The sequence below is a fragment of the Dysidea avara genome, chromosome 10 (genome assembly GCF_963678975.1).
Source record: "Dysidea avara chromosome 10, odDysAvar1.4, whole genome shotgun sequence".
Taxonomy (NCBI): Eukaryota; Metazoa; Porifera; class Demospongiae; order Dictyoceratida; family Dysideidae; genus Dysidea; species Dysidea avara.
In genome coordinates this window covers 135,877-161,551 of record NC_089281.1, presented here as the reverse complement: position 1 = coordinate 161,551, position 25,675 = coordinate 135,877, and the positions used below count along the sequence as shown (strand labels likewise).

The window sequence follows — 25,675 nt, the reverse complement described above, 5'->3', positions numbered from 1 at the left end:
GTGTGTGTGAGTGGGTGTGTGTGTGTGGTGCGTGTAGTGTGTGTGTGTGTGTGGGTGTGTGTGTGTGTGTGGTGCGTGTAGTGTGTGTGTGTGTGTGTGTGTGTGTGTGTGTGTGTGTGCGTGTAGTGTGTGTGTGTGTGTGTGTGTGTGTAGTGCGTGTAGTGTGTGTGTGTGTGAGTGGGTGTGTGTGTGGTGCGTGTAGTGTGTGTGTGTGGGTGTGTGTGTGGGTGTGTGTGTGTGTGTGTGTGGTGCGTGTAGTGTGTGTGTGTGGTGCGTGTAGTGTGTGTGTGTGTGTGTGTGTGTGTGGGTGTGTGTGTGTGGGTGTGGTGCGTGTAGTGTGTGTGTGTGTGTGGTGCGTGTAGTGTGTGTGTGTGTGGTGCGTGTAGTGTGTGTGTGTGTGTGTGTGTGTGTGTGTGTGTGTGTGTGTGTGTGTGTGTGTGTGTGTGTGTGTGTGTGTGTGTGTGTGTGTGTGTGTGTGTGTGTGTGTGTGATATCAACCACAAAGAAACTGACTATCAAAGCTACACTACCAAGTGCAGGTAATGTCATCAACCACACCCACCTCAACAATCCTAGCTAGTAATGGTTGCAGCCAGTCCTTGTTACACTCACAATGACTATCAAGAAATGTCAATATTTCACCGGTAGCTGTGTCGGCACCTTTAACACGTGACCTCACCAGACCTGTATTGTGTGATCCCTGATTACATTAAATGATGTCATAGTTTCTGACCTTCTCGCTGGTTGTTACGCAACACCTTCACCTTTGGTAACTTCTCCAATAAGAGCCCATCATTAGCTAATAAATGTGCAATATTGTACTGTGACAATAAGTTGGTAACAAAGTGTATATCAGTACTACTTGCATATTGTTAAAAATGAAGCAGGGATCCAAGCAATAAAAAGATAGGTACCTACCGAGCAGAAGAGCTTTAAATAATTTTGTGGTATCTAAATATGCTGCTCAAGGAAAGTGATGATATGGAAATTAACACCTATATATGGTTTCATTGCATGAAGAACAGCCTGATTAAAGATAAAAGGAAAGACAAGATGCAGAGGGCACACACTTGTTGGAAGTATTTGGAACCCCAAAGGCAGGTGAGTTTGTTATTGTGGTGTAAACTGGTGGCCATGTGCTGCTTCATTTCCTTGCGACTGCAGTCAGGCAAGCTGGCACATGAAAATTTGATTACGAGGCCATTGGCAAGTGCTGAGTACTTTATTTTTCATATAGCACGAGCAAGGCTGTGCTTTAAATGATTTATGGAACTTTCTAGTCGTGTAGCTTCATCATACACTAGGACTCGTAATTAACACGCATTGCACGAACTATTAGCAGCCTGAACACACACAAATCAGTTTAACAAAGTAACTCACACATAGTTCACCATAGTTTGGCATGGTAGACGTTCATTACGTCTTTTGGTTGGCAGGTTTTGCTCGCAACCCACAATCGATTCTATTGTGAGTCACATGGTGAAGTATTTCCGTGATATCTCTAGGACTTGTCCGTTTACATTAACAAACGTAACAGCAACGTTACTTTCTCCCACCCATCATCGAAGCATTTAGGTGTGTCTATAAAAGCAATCCAGTGGTAGAACTCGTATCATCTGGGGTGATTGATCACTCAGCGTGGCGAAGCTATCAGCCTTCCCGGCTTGGGTGATTAGTCATACTGGCGCAAGCCCCGCAGGCTATTAGCCTGCACTAAGGCATGTGAGCAACTGTGCTTTATTGCCCACAAAGAGTGCTTTATTCATTCAATAAAGCACTCTAAAGCACTCTTTGTGGTCGATGAAGCAGTTGGCCGGCTGAGAGTGTACTTTATGAAATTTAAAGCACACTTTTTCCTTTGATCTCGCCCACGTAAGTTCTATAATGTATCTTAAATATATACACCAAAGCCATGTTTTGGGGCAATCCCTATTAGTGTTGTTTTAGTTCTAAGGAACTAGAACTAAATCTAGTTTTAGTACAGCAATTTAATTCTAGTTCTAGTACACTAGAACTAAACTAAAATTCTTTCAAGTTTTGGTTCAAAAACTAGAACTAAACCAAAACCTTTAAAACTTTTAGTTCAAGAACTAAAAGGTTTGTCAAGCAATCCTACATAAAAGGATATTGTACACTATAACCACTTTACACTTTTCTTTGAAGATGGTGATGCCTGCAAATGCCTGCAAATGCCTGCAAATGCTACCATAAACATTGTCAGAGGAGGTTGGACATGCACATGTGAGTGCATACATTTTGTATTGAAAGTTTAACCAAGCATTCACAAAAATTTTCACAAGTACCATTCGAGAGTGCACTTCAAGTTTAGTCTATTCCGCCGGTCAACCCCATTCAACCCCACTACTCCAGGCACGTAAATTGCTCTTGAAATCTATAGGATCACATGTGTAAGCATTCGCTGGGTGGAATCCATGTGTAATACTATAGGGACGCCCTATGTACATGTATTTAAACACAATGTTGTCGAAGAAAGCAATGTGCATGCTAACAAAGCCTCTCAGAGTATTGAAAAAGAAGAGCGGATGCTGCTAGTTTGGCCTTACAGAGAATCGAAAAGAGAATTAGAAACTCGCACACCCACCTTGCAATAAGAATTTGCTGTTCATCTTAAGAAGCACAAGGTAACATGTAGTGGGAATATTGCTAAACATTTCTTCTATCACTTACTCCTCGTCATATATTAGAATTATGCAATAAACAGAAATAAATTTCAGAAGTGCTTGTATTGTGTCCAACCTCCTCTGAAACATCGCTATTCAGCATTAATTTTGCCTATTTAGGTTATTTAAGCTCAGTTCTATTAGAGCTTTTGTTCATTTGTGCACAATGGTAAGTGGAAATAGTGCTGAACATCAAAACACCAAATCTAAAGTTTCTGGAAGTCTAGGGGGTGCTACCAAGGTTAGTATATGTGAAGATATCTAACACTAAAACTAACACTAACTAAAATGAAACTAATACTAACTAAAATTACAGAAATATGAGGTACCAGAACTAATACTAACTAAAACTTTGGTGGAATTGGGATACTAGAACTAAAACTAACTAAAACTATGGCAGAATTGGAGTACTAGAACTAGAACTAAACTAAAATGAATTTGCTGTACTAAAACAACACTAATCCCTATTAAACTGTACTACCGTACATATATGTTAAAGCATTACAGTGAGTGCTATATGAAAAATAAAAAGCAAGAGGTAAACAGCCGAGATGCTAATAACATATAACACAAGCAAGATAATGTTTTAAATGATTTATGGAACTTAATTTCTAGTTATGTAGCTTCACCGACTTGTAATTAACACGCGTTGCATGAATTATTAGCAGCTTGAATACACATAAACTAGTTTAACAAAGTAACTCACGCGTATTTCACGACAGTTTGGCATAGTAGACGTTCATCACGTATTTTGGCAGGTTTTTGTCACAGCCCACAATCGATTCTATTGTGACACATGGTGAAGTATTTCTGTGATATCTCCAGGATTTGTCCGCTTACAATAACAAACATAACAGCAACGTTACCTTCTCCCACCCATCATCAAAGCATTTAGGTATGTCTATAAAGGCAATCCAGTGGCACAACTCGTATTGGCTGGGGTGATTGATCACTCAGCGTGGTGAGGGCTATCAGCCCTCATTGGCTTGGGTGATTAGCCGTACTGGCAGTGAGCCCCGCAGGCTATTAGCCTGCACTAAAGCACGAGGGCAATTGTGGTTTATTGCTCACAAACAGTGCTTTATTGCAATAAAGCACTCTTTGCGGTGAAATAAACCACTGTTTGCCCTAAAGTGTACTTTATGAAATTTAAGGTACACTTTTCCCGTTGATTTCGCCAACGCAAAGTTCTAATAAAGATAATATCTTCACTTGGGGTACGGCTCTGTGGTATTGCCATAAACCTTTATTGCATGCTTGAATCGTATGATGACATGAGAAAGCAATGGTTGTCAGGCAGCCATGTTTCAGGACAACTTTCTATGGCCACATTGAAAGCAATAACATTTTATTCTCCAAGTGCTGAGTATAATGACACTGGGAAGGACAACATTGGCACTGTGAAATAGGAATAGGTGGCTAATTACATTTCAGACCAATTCTAACTTCTTTAATGAGCTTGGTATTATTCATTCAGGAACTTGATACTCATTTGCTTAATACCCAAAACATGACTGACAGGCAACTGTGCAGGTCATCTGCCTTGTTGCTTGATACCTTCTTACAGAATATTCTTATAGTAACTTGGAGTAGGCTACCATCTTAAGAATGTTAATTTCATTTATTTTTATGATGGCCACCGCAATGGCCTCCAAAAATTGCAAAGCCCACGGTATTTCACGTGGTCATTGCGGGATATTGGGAAAAGTTTTCAATTAGCAATAACCGCGCCTCGGTTGGACCTCACTGGCTACGGTACTACCACTGCACAAGGCTACACCCTTTGCTCGCCGTTCACAATATATACCCTCGTATATTACATTCGATTGTGGGATTGTGTATTAAAACGTTTATATTACGACTACACAACGTTCAACTTACGATCGTCGCTGAAGTCATCCACGAGTATGATTTCCTTGATCAGTTCCGGAGGTGAACGGTTGATAACACTGTTGAGAAGAGTTGTTAGAGAAGAGTCACGCGAGTTATTATAAGTGGGTAACTCACCTTCTAACGGTCCGTAGTAGGGCGGAGCGCGCTTCATTGTGGAAACAGATAATGACACTAGTGGCAGGATAGTCGCCACGATACGTCTGAGATCGACACCTGTAATGAAAAAGACAGTGAAAGACTTATCGCTACAACAAAGCTGATGTTAACACATTGGGATGAATGAGGATAAAAACGCGTCAAGAATTTCAGTAAAATTGTGTATAGTTCATGGATTATTCCTTGCTGTAGTTCAGTGGTTGTTCCCTTGAGAGGTGGCAATCTTAATTCCATTCGGATGAATTTAGTAAATAATCTCGTTGTTTACTTCAGGAATCACCAAATCGCCACAATCTTGGGGAGTACATAGCACAGCTAACATACCCAATACTGTATAATATTGTACGTTTGATTTCAGATTGCTAACAATTCGCACACATGTGAGCTATTTCTTTTTTTTCAACCAAGCTCCTTGTAATAACACAACCAACTTATCACCTTAGATTGTTAGACAATGCCAGGGGCATACTGAACATTTTACCTGTCACATGTACATTCGTTAGTGTGTGTGAATTGTTCGATTGCATTTTGCAAGCAATATGAATTAACTAGTGTGAACATGGGGATCACATTTACAGGTTACACCTTCTGACTAATTGATAGGGTTACCCCTAACCCTTTGTCTGGTGGTATGTCCTTTGGAACATTTGGTATCAATTTGAGCTAACATTGTGACCAACCTCCCCTGGGTACTGATGGACCACACCCACTGCAGATCATGTGATCTTACATATAATGGCGGGAATCAGGAATAGCTCGGTCAGAGGGTATACGATCGCTAGCCTCCTGGTTGAATGCATATCTCTTGTAAGCATCTTCCCCAGTCTTTAGACGAGTCTCATAAATGTAATGGAGCTCATCAAACTTGGTGAAGATATCAGTAGGTTCATTGCTGTTTTGTGCCTCAGGGTGACCATTCTCTGTGGCTCCATCATGTCCTTGCTCGTGGTTGACCACCCCTATGGCTTCATGGTCTTGTATCTCCTTGACAACCACTTCCTGACCACGCTGACTAGTGTGGTTGTACTACAGAAAAAAAGATGGGTGAATGTGTGTGCGTGCACAGGCATGTGTGGAGAATTTAGACAATTTGCTTGCAGATTGTCAATTTTTTACACACTTTGAACATGTTTTTAGAACAATTGAGAACATTCACTGAATCAGTAGTGTGTGTGTGTGTTAGTGTTGCACCAATAATTGGTTGAATTATCGGTAATAGCTGATATTAGCTAATTTTACAAGTATCAGTATTGGTAATGAAGCAAAAATAATTTGTAGATTAACTGAAACTCACAATCAATCATTAATGACAGCAATGAACAGGTGGAAGCTAACCAAAATTCTCTGCACAAACATGTGGTGTGTTTGTGTGGAGAATTTTAACAATTCGTTTGTAGTTTATAGCTACAGTTCTTGTTTTGTGTGAAGTCGATCTTGCAGTAGCTACTGTCAGATATATCTCTGATGTTAATGAAAAAGGAGTGAAAATACGATTGTGATTATCCTCAGGAGAGTTATATCTATTTTGGAGCTGGAAGAGCAGTTGACCCTCACTATCACATGCATGTCACATGGCACCATGTAGATAACTGTATCTGTGCACTGTTACACATTTTGAGTAGGGCAAGTTGTTACTATCATAATGTCTCGTATCACTACACATGAGTACAACATTTAGATTTAGGAAAAAAATTTAAAATTCTGAGAATCTGACCAGCAAAATTTTGACAATACACTCCTCCAATATTCGCCCTTTATATTTATCTACAGCGTGGAATTATTAAAATACCTGTCAGTATTGTCTTGTCTTTTTATAGATGGCTCTGAGTGAGATCTTTAGTTTCTCCGAGAAAGCTCATGTTGGATGCCTTGCATAGCAGGATACTATATTGGGCCTGTTTGTGCAAGACTATCTTGTCTACACATTGTTGACATTGTTTGCAATTGTGCAACTTGTTGATTCTGATTAGCCAGCCAATATTTTGGGTGGATCGCACTTCCGGGCCCAAGAAACTCGAGCATTGTCACTAGACGGTGCTTGCACATTAACGTGAGCCCAGCTGGGCACCAGACTAGGTACAGTGATGTTACACTTAGTATGTAAGAATCCCACAAAAATTAAAAAATCTCACCCACTTAGTATCCCATGGATCCTACTTAGTATGTAAGAATCCCACCTTACACTCGTTTGTTACATTAATTAAAAAATGAAGTAGGCAATATGAATGATGGTATTACAGCATAGCTTGCCAATGTAGGGATTTTCCCACTGAGCTATGCTGTAATATCTTGTTTTACAACTTTTTATCACTTGAATTAATAATTTATACTCAGGTGACTGCTGTATTAGAGTATCTTGAGTCAGCCTTTCGGCACTACTTCATACGTATACTTTCACTGCATTACGAATACAGCTAGACCAATAATAAGGGTGTGTGGTCATCATTATCAAGTACAGTAAATCGATTGCTCAGTAGTTATTTATCGTTAATGGACGTGGTCTTGAACCTACAGGTATCTATTGAGGGTAAGTGCTTCAAATAAGTTTGTGGCAACTAAATATGCTGCTCAAGGAAAGTGTTGATAGGGAATTTTAATGCCTCAGTATGATTTCATTGCATGAAGACAACGACCCGCCTGATTGAAGATAAAAGAAACAACAAGGCGTAGAGGGCACACACCTGTTGGAACCCCAAAAGGCACATCCCACTGGTGAGTTTGTTATTGTGGCATAAAATGGTGACTGTACGCTGCTTTATTTGGCCTTCAGCCTTGCAACTGTGGTATGGCAGGCTGACAGATGAAAATTTGAGTTTTTGGTGATTTTTTAAAAATGCTAGGTGATTTTCGTTACGTAGGATGTCTCCAGGATGATTTTTTTTTTAGGTGACATGCATCAGTTTTGGTGGATCCCTACTTAAACAGTTCTACCATACTGTGCTTGATAACGAGGAATAGTTGGCTGTGGTGAGTCAATGCTATAGGTGATATCCACAATGATGAAATGTGATGTCACAATGGACAAAATGTCATGGCTACAGAGATTTTGGTATGAAGTGTTGGAATTGTTTTACACACGATTCAGAAGTAAATTGTGACATTGCAAAATGGGAAATGCACGTATTTGTATAGCATTATAGTCTTTATGTCTTACCTTCAAATTTATAAACACCATCATAGTGAAATACTACCTCTCCCTGTACAAAGTCCCCATACTCGTACGACCATTTAGTTTTGTGATATCAACAAAAACATCATTGCAGATTTTGGATTGTGTACATGTATGGCTGTTTAACATACTGTAGCTACTTCATGGGGACTACCATGTGTTCCAGGGGATTGACAAATGCAGTAACCAATAGAAACCATAGCAACAGTGTGCATGTACCAAATTCGTGAGTTATTAAAAGTTTGAGGGTTCACTCACCATGTATTGTAGGGGAGCACCTTACCCCTGCACACAGTATAAATACCATTTGATCACTCATATAATATACAGTGGAACCAGGGTACTTGAAAATGAGACTTAGTTATTGTGTCTTTGAATGCAACTGACCCAGACACCATTACAATCAAGACAATATTGGTTGGTCCCCAGGTGTCCATATTACACTGGTCCCCAGGTGTCCAAATTACACTGGTCCCCAGGTGTCCAAATTACACTGGTCCCCAGGTGTCCAAATTACACTGGTCCCCAGGTGTCCAAATTACACTGGTCCCCAGGTGTCCATATTACACTGGTCCCCAGGTGTCCAAATTACACTGGTCCCCAGGTGTCCATATTACACTGGTCCCCAGGTGTCCAAATTACACTGGTCCCAAGGTGTCCTTAATACACAGGTTTCACTATACACACATTGTAGACCACACCTCTACACAGCAAACACTATGGCTAATGACACAAGACTTAACAAACTCCTTATATAGGCTACTAGGTTGTAATGTTGTGACAGAAGCCCACAACATAACAAGGCCCACAACAAACCTGTCAGTGTGTATGTGTGTCATCATGTAATGGACTACATTAAGCACTAGATAATCAAACATGTTAGAAGGGGTATGAACCTTCAAACTCACCCTGAAACTTCCCTTCACAGACAGTGGAACACATTAATTTTGCAGTTACGTTAGTGATAGGTCAATTTCAGTTACATTACTGATAGGTCAATTTCACAGTTATGTTAGTGATAGGTCAATTTCACAGTTACATTAGTGGTAGGGACTTTCTTTTCTGTTTCAGTATGTTTCTTGTCTAAGGTTTATTTTATTCACATGACTGCCAGAACAATAGCAACAGCATAATTATGCAGTTACACTACAAACTGGTATCAACTATGGTGATAGAATAATGGATTTTGGGTTTGCAGATGGTCCATAGTTAATAAACTCCTGCCAGCAGCAGGTTGTATCACCCCACCCCCTCATTGTGTCAGGATGTATTATTGTACAATCGATGCACACACACAACGCTGGTGCATGTTGTGTATTAAACAAGAGTAGTACTAACCGTTTCTGTTTCACGAGAGAAGTCAGACATGAACCAGACCATAACACACAGCCATATCAACATGAACACGGCTACTAAAAGTCTTAATCGTGACATCTTTAACTACACTCCAACTAATGCACACCATGCACATTGATTAGAATAGGATGGTCTAATGGCGCTCCCTTCCTCTATGAATGGAATGGGTTGAAATAGAATGGGTTGTGGGTGTTCTAATAAAATACAACCGGCTCTCGAATCGGCACCACATACTGGATATTGTGGGTCACTAAAGGAAATATGGGAGGCAGTAGTCTCGCGTGGCCAGACCCTTTCCGCGCAGCCGCTTATCGATTGGAAATTATAAGCGCCGCGCTACACGCTTATAATTTCCAATCGATAAGCGGCTGCGCGGAAAGGGTCTGGCCACACGAGACTAGGGAGGCAGTGCACTTACGGTTCAACCATAGATACTAGAATACATAATGGATTGGAAACGCAATACATTTTACGGTTACGGGATTTATATCAACGTTACCAAGTGTACAAGCTGCAGCTGTTCTTAACACTGAGACTACTATTACAGGTCTTATAAAGCGTTAAATTATTGCTAAAGGATTCAGCTATTTGTTGGTATGTGACTGTCGTTTCGTATGTGAAGGAAAGAACGCGAAATTTGTGTTCAAAAACTAAGGTAAGTGCGCCTAACTCCGGACAGTTTTTGCTTCCGGTGCTCTATCTCCGCCATGCAAGTGAATTACTTAATCATTAAAATATGGTGATAAAGCCTATCCTATGGCGCATCAGTCCTGCACGTTTCATCAAAATATCTCCATCCGTCGAGGAGCTGCGCTTCAAAATTCAACTAGGTGTAAATTTCGCGCATGCTCCTAACTCCGGACACTTTTTATCACGCCTGATACAGCACTTCCAAGGTTGATTTCGAATTTTAAACACCACCACGTTAAACTTGCATCTATTACCCACCTCGTACTCTATTTTGAGAGTCATGGTACCTTTCGTTGCCGAGTTCTGGGTATTTCAAATCTAGGTGTATTTACGCAAATATTTATGCAGCTTCAATGAGACTGGCTCTTACAAAATCGTCCATAGCAAGTGTTTGGCTGATTGTTTGCAAACGAAACTTGGTACAGTGGTAAGTCATAGTTGTCCCTCTACACTATTAAAATCAGCCAGATAGCTCTTTGAGTTTGGGAATAAGCACCGATTATCGAAGAATATTTGATAATTTTGCATCTCATGGCAATAAATAATCACTTAGTTTAGAAAAACCAGCAGGACCTGTAAGCTGATTTGTGACCGGATTTGCGAAAAGGTACCTTTTCCACACGTTTTACATGCCAGCAAACAAAATGATGTAACGCTTGACTCTTTTACACTGGTTAACTTGTTCTTAGTTTCAAAATGTAGCCTGATACTTTAGCTGCACTCGTGTAACATTTCAGGCAATTATAAGCAATGATACAAAAATTATGAAACTTTGAAGTTCAAAAAATTGGTCAAATTTTGTGTGAAAAAGGTACCTTTTCGCAAATCTGTCACATTTTAGGATCACAGCATCATTGTATATGAAGCATTAATCACCTAAAATTTCAAGTAAATGCTGTAGATAGTTTTGGAGATATGATGCAAAACATTGGAATTGTCCGGAGTTAGGAACTGTCCGGATACGGATTAGGCGCACTTACCTTAGTGCCAGAGTTATATACAATGACGGTGTTCAGCTCATTAATATGAGACTGTAAGCCACTAGTGAGTGTTACATTTGATCACATGGAATACCCTCAGGGCCTAACAACATTCCCACACATGCCACTGTCAATGGTCCACACACATGCCATTGAATTGTGTATGTGAAGAGGTGTGTATCTCTGTTACTATATGGGAACTGATAATGTGTGTGTGCTTAACAGGAGTGGTCATGCCTATCACTTCTGACCAGTCAGAATAGCTTTGGATGGACACCTCGTGACATTCAGTTGCTAGGATGGATTGAACATCATAATTTTGTAGAAAATGAGATGGTCATGGCAGCTCACAGGACATGCTGTGAATCCTACTGGTGGGTGTGAGGATGTGATGTCATATTGTGTGGTGGCATATTCCCCACATAGGTAGTGGCCCAATAGTGAGGTTTGTCCACCAAAAATCCAGCCTAATTTTTCATTCACCAGCTGGTTGTGTAAAGTTTGTTTTAAGTACACCAATTTCCTAATGTTCCAACATATCCTAGGTGATAGATGTTACACTACTGTAATTGTGTGGGTGGTGTTACCATGGCAGCCAGATTGTATTGTCAAGAACTAACCTGGATACAAAACACTGGTGCTAGTTGGCAGGAAGCCATTGCATTGATGCAGCAGGTTGCCAAGTTCTTATACAAAGGGATATACTACTCAACAGATATTGGTGGGTGGGGCATTGTTCTGTTTTTATAGTTCCCATCACAGGTAGAAGCCACAGAGCAGGCAGAATGGCACCTCAGTGGTCAAGCTAATGAAATGACTGAGTTGGCATTTTTGATGACTTGTTACCTTAGTAACAGTGTAGAACAACATTGTCACAAATCACCATGGCAACTGATGGAATTGAATATTGTGTGTTGCAGTATGCAAGCAGGTAATCTTTGTTGCTATGGGTAATGGGGACACCCTTGACCCTTGTTAGTACTAATTGTGGCCTGAGCAGTTGTGATGTTACACGAAAGCACTAGACACCAACATTGAGATATCATTATAGATCAGCCAGGCAGTTCTTGTCTGCCTGTAACCAATGAGGGACATAATAATTATTATTGTGTGTATTTACATCTATCATCAGTTCAGTTTATTGAGTAATGCATTATGTTGTGGCTGTAGGCTCCTTGCACCTATCCTACTAACTTTATCCTCGGCTAGGTAAAAGGGTGTCCATAATTACCCTCAGGGATGTAGTGGTTTTAAACTAGTAGTTAAAAAATTGTTAATTTAAAAATGAAGTAGGGATCTATGCAATAAAAGTAGTGAAACAAGAGATGAATGATGATGGTATTACAACATAGCTCGGTGGGAAGTCCCTACTTTGGCACTGAGCATGGACTTCCCACCGAGCTATGCTGTAATACCATCATTCATCTCTTGTTTCACTACTTTTATTGCATAGATCTCTACTTCAATTTTAAATTAACATTTTTAAAAAATACTAGTTTGTTTATTAGTTTTTTGTTGTAGCACAGCTAGTTACAGTGTAACTTGTGACTATTCTATTAGAACATCATACATGACTGTTGTATTAGAGTATCACGAGTCAGCCAAGTGGTGTGCAGTTAGCTAGACTAATAAAGGGTGAGGTCATCTTGCTTACTGTTAAGTAAATAGCTAGATTGTTAAGAGGTGTGGTCTCCATACTCTATCGCTATTAGTCCATTTATTTGATGGGTGTGGTCACGAACGGGATCTCAATTGCGAAGTTGCAGATATCTAGCTAGTATACCTCTTATAGTAGCGCCAGGACTGAAGCACTTCTGAAATCCAGCTCTGAAATAATTGTGGCATCTAAAAAAAATATTATGCAGCTGAAGAAAGTGTTGATACGGAAAATCAACACCTCGATATGGTTTCGTTGGATGAAGAAGAAAACAAACAGCCTGATTGAAGATTTAAAAAAAAGACAAGGTGCAGAGGGCCTACACTCCCAAAAATCACATCCCACTGGTGAGTTTGTTATTGTGGAATAAAATAGTGGCTGTGTGCTGGTTCGTTTGGCCTCTAGCCTTGCGAATGTGGTCAGTCAGGCAGTCAGTCTAAAATTTGAGATATGGCGATTTTAAAAACTCTATATCCAGCCCCCTGTGTTTTGTTACAATTAATGCTGTATTATATATTATAGGTACTAGTACTATTCTGTAAAGGTGATTTTTGTCTCGTAAGATGTCTCTAGGATGATTTTCAAAGGCGGAATTTTGGGAAGCGTGTGCAATTTTTTTGGGGATCCCTACAGTAGTACCATTTCATAAGTGACAATAATGATCACATAATCCATAGGTCAATACAGTACCACCGTCACCTAGGCAACAGTGAGCAGCTGGATACTCTATTACTACTGATGGGGAAACACCTACTCAATTACTCTAACAAAGGAGAATCATATGAGCTTACTGCCTAGAACAAGCACAAGAAGTTACTGGTATTGTTGCCATGTGATCAGCAGTGGTGTAATCATTGTGCACTTACAGAATTGTTAGGGAAAACACCTCAGCTATTGGATGCTATGTTAGTAAAAGCCTCATCCCTACAAAATTCCCCTCATGAAATGGAAATTGTTCTTAAAGAAGGTCGTCATTACTACGGCAATCCCAATGATACAATTTGAGTTTCTGTTAAGTCAGTTGTACGAGAACCGGTTGAACCAGTTTGATGAAGCATTACATCACTAAATGAACTGTATGAGCACATTGAAGGAAACAAACAGTTGGCAGCACGGTAATGAACGTTATGATGAAGCATTAAAGTTGCATTGAAGGTGGTAATTATAATTAGTCAATTACAGTAGGAGCAAATTCATCCAGTTCACTATTAAAGTCCCAAGAGTACTTCTTTGCCAGAGTATCTCGGAACTGTAATCCCCTGCTCACCAGATCCTTACATGCCCCTGGACACTCCTCCAAATTACTGAAAAAGTTCTAACAGTACAAATTACATGAGGTCATTTGATCTCATACATACCTTCAGGCTAACAGTGACAAAGTTGTCCTTTGATATATTGTCTATAAAGAAGTCGTCTGGGGTATGCTTTAATTGGAAGTGTAGTACACCTATGATAATGATGTCCCTGTTACTATAGTAACATTATATGACAGCAGTACCAATAAAGTTGCTATAGAGATCAGTGTGCACTGCAATGGCTTCTTCACATGAACACAACAGACAGATCAACTTCTTCCATTGGTTGAATGCTTCATACACTAAGTTGGATGGGAGATCAATGAAAAAAGTAGTGAAACAAGGAAATTGCTAAAAAGTTGTGAAACAAGAGAGGTTACTTGCAGATATACTAATCCCTGTACTATGATCAAGAGTTCATAATACAAGTAAGGGAGAGAGTATCTAACTGGAATACATCCAGGAAAATCACTGAGTCAAGTAACACATTAACCCTGTTCACAGAATAAAGCCTTGACCTTATCAACACCAATAAGCCCCAATCAACAGTTCTCTATCACCAGAAGAAGTGTTAATTTGATCAAAGGTAAACTTCACTGAGCTAACACAGTGATTTTGTACAGGCTATATTGGAAGCTGGATACTCTCTCCCTTACTTATATTATGAATTCTTGCCATGATGTACATAAATTATGACGTACAGGGGTTAAATATCTAGCAAGCATAGGTGGCATGTGCCACTTTAGATTTTCCATTTTCTAAAAATTAGAATAGCTTGTTTTAGCCACATGAATAATGTTGTCACTAATGAAACAACAGAATTTAAAAGTTCATGGCAGTCTCAAATAAATTTTTAGCAAGTATCACAATAATTCAATTATGTCCCTAAATTATGTTTAATATATGTGGTCACCTAAATTTTCAAATGGCACTTGTCCCCTTTTGCCGCTGGCCCCTTCAATTGTACTCTGGTGAATCCTTTATAAGATGAATTAGTCCAGTTCATGTGCCAGCAGGCTTGTTACAGCATGACACAGTTCAAAACCACACACCTGTTATGACCTGCTGAGCATACTGGGTACTGTTTGTGGAGTTTTCAAAACTATATGAGGCATTTCTGCTGGCAATCCATTCAACCCTAGTTCCCTAGCCAACGAAACTGCTTTGCTCGCCACTTTGACAGCAGTCGAAAGCAAGCAGAAATGTACGGAAATGTATTTGGAAAGGTGGAAATTTTATTTCTTCAATGTGTAGAAATGTGGTAATTTACATGCTGAGTTGAAATTTCTTCAATGAGATTTAGTGAAGGACCCTCTTGAAGTGTTATAGCCAGCTACAAGGGAAGCCATATTGTGCTACTGACACCTTGTGTTGTCAGCCAAAAGAAATAGAGACAAAATATGATGCATGTATTGTACATACTGCGGTATGCAAAGGGCACTAATAGGGCTGAAGCAACGTTGAACAGTGAAAAATCAAACTGATAACCTTATATAGTCATTATTGAGTTAATGCTCTTGTATGAAGGAATTAGAAAATAAGTGAGCAAGGAGAAAATTCCACCAAATACAAATTTTTAAAATTTTGTGGCAACTTATTGGAAGCATTTTGGATCAGCACTTTTGGGTTTATAACCAATACTGCCAACACATAGCTAATGAAGTGGCAATGAAGGTACTGTGAACTTGAGAAGCTGGTTTTTGGGTGATATTTTTGGCTAGAAAGCCCTCCATGATATCTAATTTATTGTACTTTGCGTGAGGGATCAAAGTGCCGCCACGTGTTGTATTTTCCATATTGTACCAATTAGCTGCATAACTGTACTGTATGTTAACACTGCCACGTGTGTGTATACAAAATACAACATGAGGGTGTGTGACGAGAAGCTAATACAGCTGTATTACCCTCGAGATACCCCCAAGTGCTGTAGTTTTTTGTGCACACAAGCATAGGCGGTGCTTTAAGTGTTATATTGTACTTCCTGGTCATCTGGTTCGGAGTGATTTTCTCTAGTACTCAAACTGCTGCGATTTATGGTGATCAGGATATCAGTAGGTGTGTATACAGTGGAACCTCTCTTAACAAACTGCCCGAATTAAGGACACAATAGAAAACACCTCCATAATAAGGACAAAATTTTTGGTCCCAACAGGTCTGGTTAATACATTTTGTACCTCTGAAAGAGGAAAACCTCTACATTACAGCAAAAAATGGCCAAAAATTCTGGGTCCCAAAATGTCTGTAATAGAGCTAGAGGTTCCACTGTATAATCTATTTCTAGTCATAGAAATCCTACCAGTTCGTTCTACGACTACTAATAGATTATATGCCAACTTACTGATAATCTGATCACTGAAAATTAAAGCAATTCGGTACCCAAGAAAATCGCTCCGAGCAAGACGGCCAGGAAGTACAATAAAACACTTAAAGCACCGCCTATGCTTGTGTGTACGAAAAATACAGCACTTGGAGGGTGTCTCGAGGCAAATACCGCACTCAGCTTTGCCTCGTGCTGTGTTAGCCTCTCAACACGCCCCCTCATGCTGTATTTTCCATACACATGTGTGGTGGTGCTTTAACTAGAACATACAAAACTATCGTACTGTATGTTGCAACGTGTAACCATCTTCCATGCAAAACAGCTTGGCTGTAAAAGAGTGTACTGACCAATCAAAGGAATTCGACAAGACCGAACATACAAGGTTGTTGCCAATTTCTTAGCTACTCCAGATATATCAGCTCTTTCAGATGTCAGTTCATTTTACGGATGCACCCTTTTATAGCTAAGCTGTTTTTGCATGGAGGATTTCTTATTTTTGTGGATCAAGTGCATTGACATAAATTGTATCATGTGATTCATATTATTATACTGCAAGACACAACTTGTGTGACCATAGTGACCAGATAACCAGCTGGCAAACAGTTGGAATACAGTGGTTCTAAGAGACCTTGCGCGACAACAAAAACAAGTGAAATCACGTGTACAAGATTTCATCCAATCCAATCAATTAATTGTTGAAGTTCAAACTACAATTACCGCACGTGACGTCTTGTCACGCAAGGCCTTAGAACCGCTGTAACAGATCATATGATCAGTCATAGTATCATGTGATCCATATAAATATTATGGTAATTACCACAATTATAGTATAGCTTGAGTCTGTCTAGTGATACAAATCTAATCAGTGATGTAACTGTATACAAACAAGTTTTAAGCACAAGGATATCACATACATTATATCCTAGTGGGTGATACAGCTAGACAGAGTAGCTCTGCTGCTGCTGTGTGATAACTTATCACCCTATGGTGAAAACTAGTTCATGACCATGTGCAAGAGTTCATAATATATATACTGAGGAGAGTGTCCTACTCTCATATACCCCTGTAGAAGGACGTATCGTGAAGTTATGACGTAGCACTTCTGAGTTCACCCGTTTTTCTTTGTATAATTAATGATGTCATTAGGTATCGATTGAACATGTGCCTAACAACGTCGCTAGCAACCAAATTAACTCCAGTTCTAAGCATTTCTCACCAAACTACAATTGTTCTTTCATGGGTTAAGACTGCTTTGTAAGCATTTCTTGCTAGGCCATTTGCAAATACGGCTATCCCGAACATTGTGAGTGTGAAATGGTGCTAACGATTCTTGCACTTTTACGGCTGCCCATACGTCACAAACCACAACATCTTGTTGTTATGTCATAAATTCACGATACGCCTTTCTACAGGGGTATATGAGAGTAGGACACTCCTCAGTATATATATTATGAACATTTTCCCTGTGAATGGTACCAATGGAGCCCAACATGGAAACATTAATACTTCAGTACAGCACTTAAATTCTACATAATCCTTTACACAGTGGCACTATACTATTTTATAGTATGTATAAGTTGAGCTGGATCCTAAAAAACATGGATGTAATTACACACGATCTTGAAATTTGGCTCATTTTTAGCACTGCAAGCTTGACCCGCTAAAATTATTTCAAAATCTTTTTGTTCAAATGCCTTACACAATATTTTAGAGTTAATCAAACGCTTCACAATTTCTATGAAGCCATAAAAGTACAGCATCCGTTAATGGTGTCAAACCGCATGTGTCTGCTGTTGACATCTTTACTGTCACCAATAATGGCTGAAATGTTAATTCTCTTGAGAAAAATCCACTTTCATCATTGCAGTTTATATAGTGTCTATATCTAGTACAGTGGATCCTTGCTTATTCGAACCTCAGTTTATCCGAACACTAAGACTGTTCGATTAGAGTACTTTGTCATTAGTGTGTGTTCTATTAGAGTAAATGACTGTTCTATTAGAGTAATAGACAAATTTCATAAGGAAAAAATTAACTGTTGCCCCTAGCAACCTAATTTTTTACATTATTTGTAGGTATCAGTGTCTAAAGTAACTTCTCCAAGTTTTAAAAGGATAGCGCATTAAGTCATGAGATATGACATTTTGAAGTTGTAATTTTCCCATACATTGTCTATGAGAGGGACACTGGTTGCCCCTTCTCTATAATCGCACAAATCATGGGATTCAAAGAATGTCATATCTTATGACCTATACACTATCCATTTAAAACTTGGAGAAATTATTGTTGACATTCACACCTACAAATTATGTAAAATTGATTTATGAACTCTGGAATTTTGGTTTCTCCATATGTTGATATGTGATTGCCCAGAAGGGGCAACTGTAGCTAGCCCCCTTACATAGATATGTATGGGAAAACCACAAATTTCAATATGTCATATCTTATGACATATATATGTTATCCTTTCAAAATTTGGAGAAGTTACTTCACTCACCTAAAAATAATGGGCAGTTCAGAACAACGGTTATTATTATGCGCTATAAAACCTCTGTCTATTGAACAGTTATCTGTATATAAATCAATGTCTATCCAAACAAATTCACTTATCTAAACACTTTTGTCTAACTCTAAAAGGTGTTCGGATAACTGAGGATCCACTGTAGCTCCAATTGAACTAAATCTTGACAGGAACTAGAACTCAATACAAAGGAACTCAAACAGAACTTATAATATCCGTAAACTGTTACGTACTGGGATATACCGTATACGTAAAAGTAGGGTATGCATGACAAAGAGTTGCCCTTGGCACTGCCTCAGTGACTGTGTGTGTTAGTTTCACATTTATAGAATTGTGGTGAAGATTGTGTACATGTAAATAACTCACGGCAGTGGCTCACACGTTTAGTTGGCATGTGCTCTTTACTTTCTTGGCCGCATGACCCACTACCACGAGTGTTAATGTTACATCACTCCTTACCATGTCCTATTAGGAAACAAACAAATGCAAACTGGATTTCCCCCAACAAATCATCAATGCCTAATATGGAAGTGATAATTGGTGGTGAAAATGTTTCTAGTGTTATACATTGCCTAATTATCATATAAAATTGAGAAGTAAGTGGTCTTATTTCCACTAAGAGAATTTTTAATTGCAAGATTAGGGATACCTCATTAGTGTATTTGAATGTTCTATCAATTTCTTCTGTAATTTTCAGACCACTGCTAGAAACAGTTATGAAATTATGACAAGCATGAAACTTGGTAGAAGTTGACCCAGTAGAAGTGGAGCCACCTCAAACTTAGTGCAGTAATTACCAAAATTGTTGTATTGTGGTCAGTATTGACAACACAGAAGTTGTTAGTCTGTGTATTGTTTTCTTTTTCGTTATGGATAACTTTTTTGTCAGTTCACATGGGTATTAATACCATTTCACCCTAGATATTACAATAGTATCATGACTACTTTATTACATTTGTACTGTCCGTTTCACTGTGTCAATAGCTCTCTGGATAAACAGCTGGCTTCAGGTAATGTTGTTGGTTTCAACTATTCATCCCTACTGATTGTTCTTTTGAAATTTTACTCCAACAAGCTCTGACGTAGGAGGGATTATATCTCTTGCCTGGCCTTTAGCGACAATGTTCTACATAGCTTCAACAATGCTTGCAGATAATTTGTGTGTATAGTGGAACCTCAGTTATTCGGATTGTCAGTTAACCAAACTACAGAAACAACTGCTCTATTAGAGTAGTGACTGTTCTACTAGAGTAGTTGATAATACTAATTTAAAAAAAAAGTTCTTTATGGTTAGCTATTTACTAGCATTGGTACCTGCCTTACATGCAGGACCATCTTTACATTAAACATTTAAAAATATATATAATGCCAGGAAGAGGGACCAAGCATTAAACACCAGCACTGCTCATGTAGCTATGTAGAGTACACAGTGATGTCACCTTTTTAAAGAGCATGAGGTTTCCTTACACTGAAATTAATGATGCAAAACACTAAAGTTGTTTGTTTGTGGTTTTGACAGGAATGTAGTTCAATTATTCAGTACGTCCTCCCTACCAGTGACTTCAACGTGCTGTAAAGAACAAACAAAAGCATTGGTACCTGCTTTACATGCAGGACAACTAATGTGACAATAGTTAATATATTGGGAACCAAGCATAAATATTAGGTCCTATACTTGCTGTGTAGCGTGCATGTCGATAGTGCTATTAAGTACACGATCCTTATGCCATTTTAAAGTACATATAGTGAAATAATGAGCATGCAGGGATAATTAGTTAAACTGCATGCGAGCTAAGGCAATTGTATATACAATATACGTACCTACATTACAGGTGGTGTACACATGATGTTTACCTTACTGTCAACAAAGAGAAATGAACTTGGGAATAATGTAAAGCCATTAAAACAAAAATGTAGATATTCTGGATACTGCAGCTGTAAGTGTGAAAGCTTTTACCTACTCTAATACAACACACTGGACCAATACACAGATGGATGGCTCCATGATTTTTGGTGACTGGTTTCTGATCAAGAGCATAACTAGATTTTTGGTGAAGACCAAAAAAAAAAGTAACTGCCCTCCACTAACTATATATTAATACCACTGATAAAGTACATAAAAGTCCCTATATATAGCTACATAGCTTACTAGACTGCTGCTCTGAATACTGCGACTGCTTTATTAGAGTGATCAACTGCTCTATTGGAGTATCTTGATCTGAACGTGACCGGTTTCTGGAAACCTCAGAACCCCCCCCCCCCCCCCCCCCCCGAGCTGCCCCTGGATTATGTTGGAAATTCGCCTGTCCTACCCTAAAAGTGCTATAAGAGTCCCTATGATGTGAGGCAGTTAAATGCCAGTGCTGAAAACTGAGCATAAGAGTTTGTAGATGAAGACTTGCATGGAACAGATACAACAAAAAGGTGCAACAAAAAATGTCTCAAAAGTGAAAAAAAAATTATGACCTAGGTCGGGATCGAACCCAGGTTGGTTATAATAACTTGGGGTTAAGGGAGGTGCGCAAATCGCCACAGTTGTTTATCAGTGGTTTTGTCAGGAATGTAGCTCAACTTTCCAGTGATCCTTCCCTACACCAGTGCCTTCATCACCCTATATTAAAAGAACAAACAAAAGTACGTATTGATTAGCTACAACAACACTCGAGTTGCCAGATGATGGGCATTTAATTTTGCCAAAATTCTGCGTCGATACGGGCTTACAAGATATGATGAGCTAAAGGTCGAGTATTAAAAAGGTGTGCACAAAAAGGTACTGAGTAGAAATGAACAAAATCTGCCAACACGTGGATTCGAACCCACAACCTCCTACATGCTAGTCGAGCGTTCTACCACTTGAACAGTATGTTCTATGGTTATCAAAGGAATATTGCTCAAGTTTTCTCTACACCATGGCCTTCTACGTGCTGTAGAGAACAAATGGAAGCACACATCAACTTGTGATAACAATCTTAGAGTAGCCGGATGATGAGTGCTTCATTATCAGCACAGATTGTGTTGATTTGTGCCAAGTTTGGTGAGCAAGCAATGTGACAGTCGAACAAACAGACAGCTTTATATATACACACTTTCAGAGATATGGACTTTTCGGACTTACGGACCACCCTTGGGGGTTCGGATAACTGAAGTTCCACTGTATTGTAAATCTCTGTGATTACATAGGTGTGGCCACGCTGACATGCAGGTTGCAGATAGATGCTTATCTCAAGCTGATGTTCCCCTTATAGCAAACACTGACACCACACCCTAAGGTGTGAACATAAAGCTTGGCTAATAGACAGTGTTGGGAGTAATGCGTTACTTATGTAATGTGTTACGTAATATTATTACTTTTGTGGTAACTAAGTAATATAACGAAATACACTATAAAAACAGGTAATACAACTCAAGTTACTTTACTTACAAATGTAACGCGTTACCTAAGTAATATAGTTACTGTAACGAATCTAATATTACGTAATATTATTACTACAAGTAACGAAGTTACTAATCTCGTTAGTAATCCACTGAGTAACGCCTAGCCACAACGAAGTAACGAGGCCTACTGAATGAAGCTTATTCACCAGCTTCTTACTTATAACCAAGATTTGCACATTGCCCAACAACGAAATCATGTCACGTGATAAGGTGGTAGTTTCACACGTGACAGCTTAAGGCTGTGGACACAAAGTAATATCATATGTAATATTATTATAATTACTTTATTTTATGGGTAATATGTAACTGTAACTAAATAGTTCAGTTGCAAGTAATATGTAATATGTAACTAGTTACTTGTAAAAAGTAACTTGCCCAACACTGCTAATAGAACAGTCACACGTGTATATAGCTGTTACAGTATGCTACAACAAAAAAACCAAACAAACTGGATTGTTAAAAATTACTAATTTAAAAATGAAGTAGGGATCCAAGTGATAAAAAGTAGTCAAGCAAGCGATGAATGTATTACAACATAGCTCGGTGGAAAAGTCCCTACTTTGGTATTATTTTCTATAATACAAAGAGCCTTAACCTTAAGCACAGTGTTTATGGCTCAAGCTATATCAATATCCACCTACTGTTGTCATAGCAACTGTCCAACATGGTTGACAGTGTATAGGTGAGGTCCATATGATGCCGTGTGATGTCACTAGGGGAACTACCCTGGGGATGTTTATGAGTAGGAAATGAAGTAAACCTGTTAATAAAATTCAATACAGTGTTGCTATCATATATGGTTACCTGATAGAGGCATCAGTGTCTGCCACTAGTGCACATTGGTCAACAGGAAACGTGGGAGCAGGAAGTGATGGGAATTCCCCTACTCCGGCAAATGTTCCACCTGTGATCATGTGATCTTGCTCCACGCCTTGCATCATGTGATCTTGTTCTGTCATAGCAACACCACACATATAGATTACACCCCTTAGAGGGGTACATTACACAACCCAGGTGGGATAGTATACATGCTGCCTAGCATGGTCCTGCCCACTCACCTGTAGATAGTTACTGATCACTTTTACTGGCAATAACTAGGAGGTATAACACAATAGGGAAACCCTTTAGGGACAGAAGGGAATCCCCTAAGCACGACAGGGACATCCTGCCCAAGGCACAAAAAGGACATCACCTAAGGTACAACCTAGGCAGAACAGCACTAGAGTGTACCACCACAGAAGGGACACTTGCTAGGTACAACATGTTCTACTAACTTGAACTGACAAGTTGCATCACTGAACTGATCTTTGTTTTGATTGGTTGTAACCTGTCATTACATCATAAATCAGTAGATCACATGATACAGTGACCACACCTCTTCAATAGTGGTTCTCTAATATGATTGGTTAAAGAGTACCAGATCTTTAGTGACTCATATGGATAACAGCCTAGCTGATTGTCCAAGTCTTTGATACCTGTTTGTAATGATACTAGCTGAAACTGGTTATACCTGTTTGTAATGTATTAATACTGGTTAGCACCTAACACACACACCTTGTGGTACTTAAGGGCTCCTGCATACATAAATTTCATGTAACATCCTTACAACATTTCTCATAGGGATATGACCCCTTCTTGTTTTGTGGTTATTTTCAGTTTCCCTTTTGAATGAAAATTCCATTTTTAAAATTCACCTAACTGGGTCAGCACATACAGTGACAGCTCCATTAGAGCAATTTGTATATTAAGAGCCTGACTTCTGGTAGGCTAGAGATGTTGAAACCTCTGCTCCATACCATATCACACAGTTGTACTGTATAGTAGGGACACCCCTATTATACAGTACAACTGTATAGTAGGGGTGTCCTGGTGGGATATTGGTATATTGCCCACCCCTACTATAGCTACCTGAGGTAATCCTATCAACCATTTCCATGGTGACACCATCAGTAGTTACATCTTCATTGGTTACATCCCATCGATAAACAAGTACCTGTCACATAATGCAATGATATTATATCCCATCATTTCATACTGCACACCTCTTGTTTCTTAAAGGAATGGAAGAGTCCAGTCCTTGGTGCTGCCTGTCCGTTACTGTTAACTGCACTGGGAGGAGGAGTATCACATCCAACCAGTAACACACAAAATAAACCACAACAATGACCTCGAGATGAACACAGGAACATTTCCATACGCACAACATAGAAAGCTAACTCTAAGGCCATATAAATATTAGTTTCTCATCCTCCTGTACTCAAAATAGCAGTGTGGGTGGGTGGATTTTATTTTAAGCTGAACTAGCTAGTTAAAATGACTCAGAATGCAATTTTCTCAGACTGCTCTAGCAAGGTACCAGCTATAAAAGGTGCCAATTGGCCTCCCTTAGCCACCACTGGTACAAAAAATCTTTGATGAGGTAAGAAAAAATGGCGATGTGGGCAGGGATAAGAAACTAATAATTAAGTTTATGTGGCCTAACCTTTCCCTGACTAAATAATGGTTGGGTGATGATGATAATGCCATAAGTTGACAATTACATGTAGAATATAGACTAAAGGGGTCAGGAGTAGTCTTGCGTGGCCAGACCGCTTTTTTCCGTGTATTGGGTGGGGGGAAAGGGTCTGGTGCAACTCCAATAGCTGTTTACTTCTGAGCCGTCCCCAGTGTGCTAATCGAATAACATTGGCCGCAAAGGAGGCACCAATGACGTCAGTAAGTAATCTCGAAATCTATTTATACTTCAAACGAATCTTAATTTGCTCCGATGTCTCTTTCATAGTGTCTTGAAACTTTATAACAAGACTCACAACCGGAGCAGGAGTGTAGGAATACTTCATTGTTTTACTGACATCATGGTGCCTCCTTTGTGGCCAATGTTATTCAATTAATGTCCCCAGAGTCTGGGGATGGCTCAGAAGTAAACAGCTATTGGAGTTGCACCAGACCCTTTTTCCCCATCCAATACACGGAAAAAAGTGGTTTGGCCAGGCCACGCGAGACTAGGTCAGGAGGGGTTACCAATGAGAGAAGAACCATCAGTATTATTGATGACACAAACAATTACAATCAAATGTCCTCGCACATGCTACCACAAAAATAGGGCATAAAAAGCCCCACAGGTGGGCATGGCAAGGAGTACAATTAACAAAAAACAAAACACACACACAATTAATAATGATTTAAAAAGTTAATAACTGAAGCCTTGGCAAGACAAAAAGAAAAAAAAATAGAATTTTAGCTACTTATCAAATTATATCAACAGTTCAACATCCCATGATGCTGAAGCCCGAGCATTACATATGTAATACGCTTGTACCTGTAGTACACGAAGTGCAAGCCAGGTGGAATCATTTTAATTCCCATAAACTTTGGACCACTTCGCCACGAATGGTAGTCTATTCCAATCTCAGTATTCTGCGGTACATCTAGCATAACTAGAAATGCGCCTTCTGCGAATAACTTATGAGCCGTGCACTGGTCCATTCCTAATTATAGCGCACCAGATAACTAGTCTCGTGC

General features: G+C 39.3%; 2 protein-coding genes, 1 long non-coding RNA gene and 1 other non-coding gene across 13 annotated transcripts in view; 1 reads left to right on the top strand and 3 right to left on the bottom strand.

The window, feature by feature from the left end:
• LOC136237083 (polypeptide N-acetylgalactosaminyltransferase 2-like) overlaps positions 1-10,432 on the bottom strand; it is a 17,118-nt gene extending 6,686 nt beyond the window's left edge. The window contains exons 1-7 of one of the 3 annotated variants that reach the window (XM_066027357.1): positions 10,316-10,432; positions 10,204-10,263; positions 5,461-5,756; positions 4,689-4,787; positions 4,563-4,630; positions 734-799; positions 563-684 (exon numbers count right to left, since the gene is read on the bottom strand). In XM_066027357.1, the coding sequence (XP_065883429.1) occupies positions 563-684; positions 734-799; positions 4,563-4,630; positions 4,689-4,787; positions 5,461-5,756; positions 10,204-10,227 (675 nt within the window). In that variant the 5' untranslated portion in view covers positions 10,228-10,263; positions 10,316-10,432. Of the gene's footprint in view, positions 1-562; positions 685-733; positions 800-4,562; positions 4,631-4,688; positions 4,788-5,460; positions 5,757-9,237; positions 9,543-10,203; positions 10,264-10,315 lie in introns of those variants that run through there. The other 2 variants (XR_010692306.1, XM_066027356.1) reach the window with 2 other exon arrangements.
• On the bottom strand, positions 4,318-4,457 carry LOC136237382 (U4 spliceosomal RNA). The gene has a single exon (XR_010692447.1). It is a non-coding gene; the product is annotated as a U4 spliceosomal RNA (small nuclear RNA).
• LOC136237085 (uncharacterized) lies at positions 9,617-16,289 on the top strand. 6 transcript variants are annotated; one of them, XR_010692308.1, is made up of 8 exons: positions 10,049-10,372; positions 10,847-10,978; positions 11,026-11,098; positions 11,151-11,299; positions 11,352-11,424; positions 11,471-11,856; positions 13,260-13,401; positions 13,451-16,289. It is a non-coding gene; the product is annotated as an uncharacterized lncRNA (long non-coding RNA). The 6 variants fall into 6 exon arrangements; XR_010692309.1 differs by lacking the exons at positions 10,049-10,372; positions 10,847-10,978 and adding an exon at positions 9,617-9,849; XR_010692307.1 differs by having other exon boundaries at positions 10,054-10,978.
• LOC136237084 (protein AAR2 homolog) lies at positions 13,702-25,675 on the bottom strand. 3 transcript variants are annotated; one of them, XM_066027359.1, is made up of 11 exons: positions 25,473-25,675; positions 24,196-24,262; positions 24,062-24,146; positions 23,529-23,628; positions 23,428-23,480; positions 22,958-23,105; positions 22,795-22,913; positions 19,178-19,237; positions 14,081-14,179; positions 13,941-14,029; positions 13,702-13,897 (listed from the first exon to the last, which is right to left on the bottom strand). In XM_066027359.1, the coding sequence occupies exons 1-11, from the start codon at positions 25,637-25,639 to the stop codon at positions 13,751-13,753; spliced, it is 1,134 nt and encodes a 377-aa protein (XP_065883431.1). In that variant the 5' UTR covers positions 25,640-25,675; the 3' UTR covers positions 13,702-13,750. The 3 variants fall into 3 exon arrangements, with proteins under 3 accessions (XP_065883431.1, XP_065883433.1, XP_065883432.1); XM_066027361.1 differs by having other exon boundaries at positions 13,702-13,886; XM_066027360.1 differs by lacking the exon at positions 19,178-19,237.